Source organism: Molothrus aeneus, chromosome 23, assembly GCF_037042795.1.
Source record: "Molothrus aeneus isolate 106 chromosome 23, BPBGC_Maene_1.0, whole genome shotgun sequence".
NCBI lineage: Eukaryota > Metazoa > Chordata > Aves > Passeriformes > Icteridae > Molothrus > Molothrus aeneus.
In genome coordinates this window covers 1,452,919-1,464,656 of record NC_089668.1, presented here as the reverse complement: position 1 = coordinate 1,464,656, position 11,738 = coordinate 1,452,919, and the positions used below count along the sequence as shown (strand labels likewise).

At 56.4% G+C, this 11,738-nt stretch overlaps 1 protein-coding gene across 1 annotated transcript; it reads right to left on the bottom strand.

Moving 5' to 3' along the window:
- Positions 1 to 271: 271 nt before the first annotated feature.
- On the bottom strand, positions 272 to 10,303 carry NT5C1A (5'-nucleotidase, cytosolic IA). The gene is made up of 6 exons (XM_066564775.1): positions 10,141 to 10,303; positions 4,173 to 4,340; positions 3,248 to 3,377; positions 2,865 to 2,987; positions 2,249 to 2,433; positions 272 to 1,659 (listed from the first exon to the last, which is right to left on the bottom strand). Exons 1-6 carry the CDS (start codon positions 10,234 to 10,236, stop codon positions 1,291 to 1,293), a joined length of 1,071 nt encoding a protein of 356 aa, XP_066420872.1. The 5' UTR covers positions 10,237 to 10,303; the 3' UTR covers positions 272 to 1,290.
- Between the last annotated feature and the right edge of the window lie 1,435 nt (positions 10,304 to 11,738).

Sequence of the window (11,738 nt, the reverse complement as noted above, 5' to 3'; positions counted from 1 at the left end):
CTGGAAAGAGCCAGACACACAACATGGAAAATTTCAGCCCATGGTATTTGTAGAAAACCGGCTGATAATATTGAGCACCCTTCCTGCTCAGCCATGGGATGCTGTGCAAAAAAAAAAAAAAAAAAAAAAAAAAAAAAAAAAAAAAAAAAAGAGAGGAAAAGAAAAACCCACGAGGAAGAAACAATCTTTACATTTTCCTCCCGAGTGTCTCCTTTGGGACAGGGCTTTGAGCAGAAATGTCAGCGTGATTTTCACACCAGTTTCTCTCCCATTGATTTCCCATCCTGTTTTTTAATCAGAGATTTGGTTCTCTCACAGCGTCGCTAACAGAGGTGTCTATTTTAGGAAACACCAGAGGTTTTAAGAAGCTGAGGAGAAAAAGATTATCAACTCATATGGGCTCAGCCTGGAAAGGGAGGAAAAAATCCTTTAATTGAAATCCCCAGGCTGAAATTCTGTGCAGATTTACCTAAATGGACTTCAAATGATGTCCCTAATATATCAAGGCCTGCTTTTAACTTAATTCAAGCCCTGGGCATGCGTCTGCAGCCCTTGGACAAGCTGGGCTTTGGGTGCTCACTGAGATTATTAGTTTTAAGTGCTAAACCATGCAAGTGTGAAACCCAAATATAAAAACCTGGCCCAACAATACTCCAGCCCAAAGCTCCAAGCAGGAAACAGGATTTTTTTTTTTTTTTTTTTTTTTTAGTATGTTAAGTATTTGTTTCTATTTTTCCAGATTTAAGCTGGCAAAATCTTGGTGAAAGGACAGACACTGAGTATTTTCTGGTTGGAGAGCAGCAGCTGGGGCTGTGAAGGAACAATATCACGGTTTAATTCCAGTTCAAAGGGACAAAATTTTGTTCCAAAGCTGCTTGGAAGGCTTTTGAGTGCTCCCAATTTTCCAGTTCAGCCTAAACATTTGCTTGGGAAAGCCAGAAGGCTTTGGGAGTCACTGGGGGTTTTAAATAAATAGGTTAAAATAAATAGGTTAAACCTGCCTGGCACAAAGATTCCACACAAGGCAGACCCATCCTCGAGGGGTTTTTGCCCGAGGCAAGTGCAGAGTGCACAGATGAACCGGGAAAACATCTCCTGGCACAGAGGAGCCCCCAGCCCCAGGAGGAACAGCAGCAAACAGAGGCACCAAGGACATTTTGCTCCTCTCTCCTGCCCCTAACCCGGGGGGGATGAGCCCCCATTCCCAGAACAAACACTCCCTGCACGAGCAGGGAGCCTGGCTCACGGGATGAGGTCCACGCTGGGCTCTGGGGGATCCCCCCAACCCCACTATTTGCTGTTTGGGGTCTGCTGCTTCTCCTGCGCCGGCCGCTTGTGCTTCTGGGCCACGCCGTAGGGGACGTGGGCGGCCACGGCGCCCATCTCCTGCGCTCCCTCCACGTGGAACATCTGGTCGTCGAAGAAGATGTGGGGCCTGATCTTCCTGAGCAGAGGGCCCTTGGGAGCCCCTGCCAGGAACAGAGCCTCGTCCGTCTCCAGGCCCCAGCTGCGCAGAGTCTTTAGGGCGCGGGCGCCCGAGCTGGCCGCGCTGCGCGCCGTCACCAGGTACGTGCGGATGGGACACTCCAGCCTCAGCCCCTTGGAGTAGAACTTCTTCTGCAGCTTCCCCAGAGCCTCCAGGAAGCCCTTCAGAGGGCCCTGAGAGAGCGAGAAACCTTCTGTCAGCCTTTCAATCACCAGCTTCATGTCATCACCCTGTGAGCCGCCCCAAAAACGACCCCAAACCATCCCCTGTGCCACCACCTCGCGTCACAGACATCTTTTATGAAAAATCCTTTCCTTGGGATTTTTCCTCCTGAGAAGCTGAGAGGCTTCAGGAACAAAATGTAACCAATGGTTATCTGCTGCTGTGGAATGCAACAGGTGCATCTGGGATTGGTCTCATGTGGTTGTTTCTAATTAATGGCCAATCACAGCCCAGCTGGCTCAGACAGAGTCAGAGCCACAAACCTTTGTTATCATTCCTTCCTATTCTATTCTTAGCCAGCCTTCTGATGAAATCCTTTCTTCTATTCTTTTAGGACAGTTTTAATATAATATATATCATAAAAGAATAAATCAAGCCTTCTGAAACATGGAGTCAGATCCTCATCTCTTCCCTCATCCTCAGACCCTGTGAACATGGTCACAACCTCGCACCCCACTGTGGCTTGATCCCAGAGTTTGGAGCATCCCATGGGGGCTGCCTCACTCCCAGAGCTTTCTCCTGCCCTTAGCCCAGCTGTACCTGTGCCAGGGGCTTGTTCTCGTGAGCCTTCTCATGCTCAAAGAACATGTCCAGGCCGTGAGCCTTCACGATCTGCTCCGACTCATCCGAGAAGAGCACGGCGTCCCCGTCGAACGCCACCCTCAGCTGCTTCTCTGACACCTCCAGGTCTCTGCTGGGGCTGAAGATGGTGGCTGCAGCAATCCCTGAGGATGAGGCAGGAGGTGGCAGTTATCCAAGGATCCGGCCTCGTGGCTCAGCCACGGAGGAGCAGAGCAAAACACGACGGGCTGGGAGCAAAGCGCCGCAAGGAAACGCGAGCAGGAGCCCCTGCAGCTCAGGCCCGAGAGCTTCCACAGCAAAAACAACCCCCCAGATGACAAATCACCCTTTGCATACAAGAATTAAGGAGGAAAAACACCTCCTTTGCCTCGGGAGAGCTGTGGAGCTGGAGGAAAGGCTCATTTCTATGGAAACTGGAGGCTCTTTGGAGCGTCAGAGATGTGGGGCGAGGCAAACCTTAAGTGCACGTTGGATTAGGGACATGGAAATTGGAGTTATCCTTCCTGGGAACAACCCCCTGAGGGCTCCAGGCTCCCCCCACTGCCCCCCTCCTTGAGCTGGACCCCAGACTCACCCTCTTCAATGGCCCCACTCACTTTCTCGGCGTCGGAGGAGAGGTAGAGGTTGGTGTGATAGGCCTTGAGGTAACAGATGGGGCTGTTCCCTCCCGTCATGCAGAACCTCTCGATGAACAGATCTGGGGGCAAGAGGGACCCTGGGGTGAGCCTGGCTGCCCCCCAGACCCAGCCTTGGTGCTGGGAGGGCTGGGGTTAATCCTGGTTCTGCTGCCCAACAGCAGGGCCAGCAGCCAGAGTTCCTCCCCACCATCCAGTTCCTGCTCAACGCCCAGAAAATCCGGGAGAAGCGTAAAAAAACGGGAGAAAACATCTCCTTTTCTTGGTGCCCAGCAATGCCACCACCCAAAAGCCACCAAGGCCAGCTGTGTCCCCATCTCACCATAGTGGTTGATGCTGTTGATCAAGCGAACCCCAACCTGGGCGTGGTTGTTGGTCATGAGGACGATGTCGAAGAGCTCCTCGCTGTCGGGGTAGAGCTCACGGAGCTGAGCATTCACTGCCTCCAGAGCCTGCAGCACCCCAGGGAGAGGGGGTGGGTGTCAGCCAGGCCCCCCCAGGCATGGCCCTGACCCCCTTCCCACCCAGCAAAGCACTCCTGGTCACCAAATCCACAAATCTGGCCAGCCCCAGGTGTGGTGCTCAGCCCTTCCCATCAACAAAATGCTCCTGGTCACCAAAATCCCCACCTCAACTACACCCCGAGCCAAGCTGGCATCAGCTGGGAAAAAATAGATTCATTTTAGTGGGGGGGAAGAAAAATTCCACCTAGCAACTTCTCTGTTTTTAAACATAAAAGGTTTGGATTTATTAAATGAGGATAAATTAGCTCCAAGTTACAGAAAAGTGTTTTTCAAGCAATCAGAAACAAGTCCTGCCCCACTGAGCTGATTAATCTATTTATTGGGAATGGGCTCCAGCTCCCAAAACTGCACTAATTGCTACAGGAGTTAGAAAATAATTTTCAAGTTTGAAATGCATCATTTCAACATGTCAGGATTAGAAATTGGCCGACTCGGGAGCAAGGCTAAACTCAGCCAATTCACAAGAATAAATAAATTGTAATAATAATCATAACTACAAAAAAAAAAAAAAAAGACAATTCCCTAAAGGGAAACTTTAAATGTGATCCAAGGAGATGATTTGTTCAATTCTTGGGCTCAGGATGAAAAATCCAGCCCTGGAAACAGCACATCACTTGCTGGGAGGTTTGTCTGCCCTCCGTTTGCTCCGTGGCTCGTGTCCATCCTGGCCCCACATGAGCTCTGTCCCCTCCCCAGGATTTCTGGGGAGCTGTGGCTGCTCACCTTGACGAAGGGGAAGGCAGCCCCGGGGAGGAAGGGCTCATTCTCGTGGTCCAGCTGGTATTTCACATAGGCCTCCACGCCCTGCTCCGTGTAGATCTTCTGCTCCTCCTCCATGCGGAACAGCGCCCGCGAGGACACGGCGATGGTGATGGCGTTCTCAGGCTTGGGCTGTGGGCACAGGGACCAGTTAGGGAGGGACAAATTAGGGAGGAAGCCCCTAGGTGGATCCCCCAGCATGAAAGGCCACAAGGTGGGTGACACCTCTGAAATGATTTGGAGAAGGACAGAGCGGCTGCATCCCAGCACTTCCACAGATGAAGCCCTGTCGCAGACATCTTTTATGGAAAATCCTTTCCTTAGGATTGTTCCTCCTGAGAAGCTGAGAGGCCTCAGGAACAAAACGTAACCAATGGTTATCTGCTGCTGTGGAATGCAACAGGTGCATCTGGGATTGGCCTCATGTGGTTGTTTCTAATTAATGGCCAATCACAGCCCAGCTGGCTTGGACAGAGAGTACAAGCCACAAACCTTTGTTATCATTCTTTCCTATTCTATTCTTAGCCAGCCTTCTGATGAAATCCCTTCTTCTATTCTTTTAGGATAGTTTTAATATAATATATATCATAAAAGAATAAATCAAGCCTTCTGAAACATGGAGTCAGATCCTCGTCTCTTCCCTCATCCTGAGACCCCTGTGAACACGGTCACAAAGCCCTGATGCTCCATCCCCACACATCTGGGACACCTCAGATCCCACTGCCAAGCCCTCCCACTGCAAACAGGCTCCCAGAACCCGTGCAGACCCCAGGAGGAGCTGCTGAAGGCCGTGCAGATGGAATTTGTGTGGCTTTTCCCACCCCCCAGGCAGGAACGAGCCGCGCTCTGCGGCTGAGCCAGATCCGCATCCCGTGATGCCGTCCAGATGTGACAAACAGCCCGTGCCAGCTCAGCTCCTCCAAACACTTGATACAGCTATTGTGGGTGGAAACATGACAAACAGGTGGTGCAAGCAACGATTTATGAGTCATTATTATTGATGTTTGAGGGCTCCATCCAAAACCCAAATCCAAAACCTCCTCCAGCTGAAGCCAGTGAGGCACCTCCAGAGGAACGTGGCAGGGACAGAGGGGACAGAGGGAAAGTCAAGCTCATCTTGACCCCCACCCACCCTCCCTCTGTCCCCTGTTAATCCCCATCACTCACTTGCAAGCACAAAAATAAGTTAATTACCGATGGCCAGTGAGCAATCCTGGCTGCCAGGACAGCAAATCCTACAGAGGGACAGTGGCACAGGGAGCTCCTGTCCCCTGCAGAGGAGTCCAGCGAGCAGGACAGGGCTTGGGGGCTCTCTGAGAAATCCTGTCTGTGAGCACTGCAGGAACACCTCACCCCCTGCTCCTCTGTGCCTTCCAGGATCCTCTGAGCCGTGAGTAATCCCCTGGCAATGCCATTTGCTCAGGGTGGAGGGTGCCTCCTCCAGGTGCTCCAAAGTTCAAGCTCCCACCCTGCCCGGGGCTGAACTTTGCAAGGCCAGGGTGCCCCATCCACACTGGGCTCGCCCTGGGGCTGGCTCTGCCCCCAGCCCCACCCAGCAATGAGTCAGTGGGAGCCTCCACGACATTCCCAGCACCAGCCCCACAGCAGATCCATCCCAGGCACCTCTCCAGAGGCTGCATCCACTCCCAAAATCCCCCAAATCCCCAGCAAAGCGGTTAAACAGCGGGCATTAGGACGAGACCCAGATTAGCTGGGGCTGAGAAGATCAGTGTGGGCACAGGGATCCCTCTCCCACAGCATTTTCAGGGAATCAGGTCCTGTTTGGAAGTGGCTGTTTTAGGAAAGCAGGGGAGCAACCCCCAGGACAGGCAGGACCTGATCCATGACACCAGCACTGCTCCAAGTGAACCACAGCCAGGTCCCCAAGGAGTGTCAGCTATTAACTGGTCACAGGCCAAGCCTTGGCACTTCAGCTCATTAATTAGTAACTCTGGAGTCATGGGCCATTTATTAGCTGAAAATATTAATAACTCTGAAAGGTCTTGGGACATCCGGCCATGAGCTGGAGTCCTGCTGCTCCATCCTGCTCCAGAGTCCCTGCAGTGCTGGCTGGCCAGGAAATCTTCCAGGTGTTTGCTCCCTGATCCTGGACCGGGGTCAGCCCTGCAGGGAGATTCCCAGGAGAGAAAACAGGTCAGCAGCCCAGATGTAACAGCACTGAGGCGTGTTCAAGGGGGTGAGAAGGATGTTTGGGGCCACAAGCCAAGCTGGGCGCCCAGAGGGAATTTCCACCTCCCTCTCCACACCTTGCACAACAGCCCCGGCTGCTCAAGGTCCCTTCCCCGCCTCTGAAAGGCACCAGCCCTCGGGGAGGTTCATTTAAGAGGCAATAAACAGAGCAATAAAAATAACCCTGGGCTCCAGGCCCTGCCTCTGCCCCGGCGTGGGCAGCTGGAGCCCCAGGGGCCCGAGGGCAGGGAGCTCTGGGAATGGGATCCTGCCAAGGAAGATTTGCACCTTGTGGAGCACTCGGGGCAGGAAAGTCTCACGCGGGTGCTAAGGCAGCTCCCAGCTCTGGCTGGGCTGGAACAGCCCTGCTGTTCCCTGGGAAATGCTGACATTTGGAAAAATGAGGCGATTCTGCACTGCGAGGAGGGATCTGCATTTTGACATTTCTTTGAAGTGGATTTCATTTGGAAGCATTCCCTCCTCGAGCTTGTTTGGATGCCTCTCTGTCCCCATTAGTGCTGCAGATGGTCATTGCAATGCTCCAAAATGAGCTTTAAAAAGCCTCAGGAACCACAGCACCTCAAACCCTCCCTCTGAGTGCTGCTAACAGCCCACCCAACCCCACTTTTCCCCAGAAATTGAGATGTTTCAAGGCAAATATTCTCCTTTTGCAACAGGAAATGTGTGCATGGGAGGGGTCGCACTCCCAGCCCTGGCTGGGCTGGATTTGGTCCCACAGCCTCCATCCCACCACAGCCTCCTGCTCTGGCTGCCTCAGCCCTTCAGGCTTTGGGCTGAATCACAAACTCTGTTTTCCCCTCAAAGCAGCATCCAAGGTCAGCCAAGGTCGGTGAAAGCTCATCCAACACAAGTCCAGGCTCTGCTCAGCTGAATCCAACTGAATTTGGGGATTCGTGGTGAGCTCCTCTTCCTTCCCATGGGAAGGTCAGGTCCAGCCCCCTCCTGAACCTTGAGCAAGAGATTAATGATGGGTCTAAGAGGAGTGTGAGGGTGTGGGGAAGGTCCCATCCCAATCCTGGCTCCATCCCTAGGTTCAGCCAAACAGGAGGGACAACCAGGGACATGTCAGAGGAACATCAGCCACCGGCACAGCTCCAGGAGGTCCACAAGGCCCAAACCCCACCTGAGAAGTGTAAAAAGACCTTTCCAGCAGGCTCCAGCTCCACTGAGTGCAAACCCCAGCCCAGACCCCAAACCCCCCAGTTTTGGGGTGAAGGTGCATTTCAGGAGTGACTGCAAACAGCCCAATTTTCTGCCTGCAGATCCAACAGCTGGCAGCCTTTAAATCGCTGCTCTAATCAGTAAATCCCCAGCAGCCCCCCAAGGATTAGAGGCAGATATTTGGAAATCCCACAGGCTCCCAGGACGTGCAGTGTCCTCCCACCCATGAGAGCCAGAGGTGCCCTCGGTACCACCCAACCCCAGAAGCTCCACTGCCACCCCTGGAGGAGCCACACTGGGGACCCCATTCTGCACCCCTGGATCCTTTTGCTTGAACCCAACTCCATCCTAAAATCCTGCAGGAATTCTGGGCACTTCCCTGGGTGCTGCAGAACACCAAATTCTAGTGATTAATTCAATATTCAGAGGATTTTGGACATGGAAAGGGAGGAAGAAGGGTTTGCTCCACGGTCAAGCATTGTCCCCACTCCTGCATCCCAAAAATCGCACGTGGGTGAGAGGGATGGGTCCCAAAGGGCGCCCAGAGGAAGGCAGCCAGCAGAAAACCAGCTCCCACTGTCACCAGAGAGGCTGGGGACATTTCCAGCATTGCTGAAGGGTGACAGGTCTCATTGCTGACCTCCCTGGCAGGAGCCAGGCTGTGGGCAGAGCTGCGACCACTGCAAAGCAGGAATGCCCCATGAACCCATTCCCCAGCCAGGAATGGCTTCCCAAAATCACCTCCCAGCTCTCTCCTGCTCCTGTAGGGCCAGGAGGACGGACAGGCAGACAGACAGACCTGGCACCCCAAGGGCACAGACAGATGACACCAAACCCCATTTCCTGAAGGAGCCCCGGGCACCACCAGCCCCCTGCTCGGGATCAGATTAAAGTTCAGGCTGGTTTGGAGTTTTCCAAGAACATTATTTATACTGCAGAAAAGCGCCCTGCAGCCGTCCATCAGGGGCTGGCAGCTGTGTGAGGGCAGCTGAGCTGGCTGCCCACAGCCCCCAGGAGAGGCTGGCACAGCGCCTGGCATCACCCCCAGCCCCACAGGGCACAGCCCAGCTGCAGGATGTGAGCGCCCAGATCTCACTTTGCAAAGCACATGGCTGCCCCCCTCCCCGTGCCTCAGTTTCCCCTGGTCAGCGAGCTGGCTCCAAGGAGAGGAAGAGGAGGAGCCTGGGCTGGCATCCATGGGCAAAGCACGGGCATGAAAGAGCAGGAGCTGCATCCTGCCACCAAGCCAGGCTGTGCCCCTGCTCTGGGAAGGGCGCAGGCAGCAGCAATGTCAGCTGGCACAGGGTCCAGCAACAGGGCTGAGGGAAGGGAAGGCACAAGGGCTGCCCCAAATGAGGGCTTGGACGTGTCCCCTCGTGGAGAGCTCACACCCAGGGCTTTGCCACAGGAGATGCCAGCAAGGAGAGTGTCACAGGAGGTGCCAGCATAGAAGGTGCCACAGGAGGTGCCACAGGAGGTGCCAGCTGTCACCAGGTCCAGCCCCTCTGCCAGACCCCAGGTTTTGGGGGTCCCACGGCCCCAAGGGTGGCTGTGGCTGTGTCTGGGGGGCTCAGAGGCTGCAGGGACAGGCGGGCACAGCCCCCAGCCCTGCCAGCCTCGCTGCCATTGCGGGACACGGCCGCACTTCCAGGCACTCCCGTGGTTAAAGGCGGCAGCTCAGCCCTCGTTAGATAACACAGGCTGTCCCTCTGATCTCCCGGGGCAGCGAGGGGCAGCGACACCCCTGTGACACCCTGTGACACCCTGTGACACCCCTGGCCCAGCGGCTCCTGCCTGTCCCCAGCTCTGTCAGTGCCACCCCTCCTGTCCCTGCCAGGGCCTCCCGCCTTGGCACAAGGGACAGGCAGCTCATGGGGCACCGGGCCACTCTGCAAGGACAGCTCAGCCCAGGAGGGAGCCAGGAGCACCACAGGGACCTGCGGGAACCCAGGGAGACCGGGGGGATCTGGAGAGACCCCAGGAACCGAGCGACGCCATGGAGGAGCCAGTGGGAGCACCTGGAGAGAGCTGGGGCATCCCCAAGGAGCTGGATGGAGGCAGGGGGGGTCAGAGAAACACCAGAGACACCACGGGGGACCCCACAGAGCCCGGAGGAGATGGGGAACATGGAGACACTCAGGGGGACCCCAAAACTCGTGGGGGAAATGGGGCACGGGGAGGGATCCTGGAGGAAATGGGGAACATGGAGACACTCAGGGGGACCCCAAAACTCGTGGGGGAAATGGGGCACCAGGAGGGACCCCAGAGATCCTGGAGGAAATGGGGCACCGGGGGGACCCCAGAGAGCCTGGAGGAAATGGGGAACATGGGAGACACTCGGGGGACCCCAAAACTCGTGGGGGAAATGGGGCACCGGGAGGGATCCTAGAGATCCTGGAGGAAATGGGGCACCAGGAGGGATCCTGGAGGAGATGGGGCACCCACAGACACCCGGGGGGTTCCATGGGGGAATCCAGGGAAGATGCGAACCCGCAGGAGCTGGGACACCTGGAGAGCCCCGGCAGGGGATGGGGCAGGCGGGGAGCGCGGGGGCTCTCACCGATTTGGGTTTCTTCTTGGGGGCGAGGTTGTCGTAGAAAGCCTTGGCTTCATCCCAGGGCCGGCCCGGCGCCCCGGCGGGGCCCGGCGGCTCCATGGCCCGGCAGCTCCGGGGCACCGGCGGCACCGGCGGCTCCGCTCCGTGCGCGGCTCCGCTCCGCGCGTCCCGGCAGCTCCCGGAGCCGGGGCCGGCCCGGCGGAACGCGCTTTATATGGCATCCCATGAAGCTCCGGGCTTTGAGTCCGCCGGGACACGCGTTAACCTCTTCGGGACCGAGCGCTCCTCGCCGCCGCGCTCCGCCCGGTGACACCGGGGAGCTGCGGGGAACTGAGGCGGGGGGAGCCCCCGCTCCGGGGCACAGAACGGCCGGGAGCGAGGGGAAGGGGCTGGCGACAAAGGTGGCATCAGCAGGACACGGAGCGGGAGCGGTGGGGCAGCTCTGGGGACGCTGCTCCGTGCCCGGTTGGTCGCTGCTCCTGCTGTCCCCAGGGTCTGGGGTTGGGGCATCCTTGGGAGCACAGGGGGGACACTCAGGGAGGACAGAGGGGTGGTGGGACCCCGCTCCGCGCCAGGGTGACCTGTGCCGTTCACTGGTTCATGGTGATCCCGTGGTGCGGGTGTTAATTAAGGCTCTCCTCTGCCGGGAGTGCTGGTGGGAGCAGCCGCAGAGCCGCACGCTCAGCTCAGGTTAAAAATTCCACCGCCGTCAGCAGCCCCCCAGAAACCCTTGGGGAGCAGGGGGTGCATCCCAGAGACCAAAACCCAAAAGCCAGGAAGGGGCAAGGGATGGAGATCTCACAGGACAGGGTTTTACCCAAATCCCTGTGCTCCAGCTAAAGAAAAACCCTCCCTACAGACCACAGCCCTGTATGGTCCATGAGACCAATCCAACACCGAGGTCCAAACGAGGAGAGCAGAGCCATCTGTGTGCCGGTGAGCAGGGCTGGCACCAGCAGCCCCAAACCCTCTGGGAATTCAGCACCGTTTCAGCCTCACAGATTTCCTTTCCCCAGGGCCTTTGCAGCTCCCTGCTGGGGAACACCTGAGCTTCCTTCGGGGTGCAATGAGGGAGCTTGGCGGGCTCCAGGATCACCAGGCTATTCTTGGCGTTCTCTCTGGAGCTTTTGAGTTGCTGCCCTTTCAGGCAGCAGCCCTGGCACGTCCCCAGCTCCTGCAGGGTGGGAGAACCTTCCCTGTTCCCTCTTCCCCAGGCACTGCTGAGCTGCAAACTCACACGTGCTCCTGGAAAGCACAGCGGCCAAAGCCGAGGGGCAGAGCTCTGCCATCAGCAGCTCTCCTAAAAATACCCTCCCTGCCGTGGTTTTGGCACCCTCCCCATCCCGTGCTGGACACACCAAAGGCTGGGGAATTGCAGGATGCAGGTGGGATGGGGTGAGCTGGGAGCCAGCCCTGCCAGATTGATTCCAGAGAAGGATTAAAATTTGGTGAGAGCTCCTTAGCAACAGTCACTGTCTGTGCAGGCTGCTGAGGGAGAGGAGCGGCCGGAGGAAAATCTGGGCTGGGAAGATGGGGGTGGAGGAAAGAAGGACAAAGATGCACAGAGAGCAGGGCCCAGTTGCTGACAGGTGGAGCCCAGG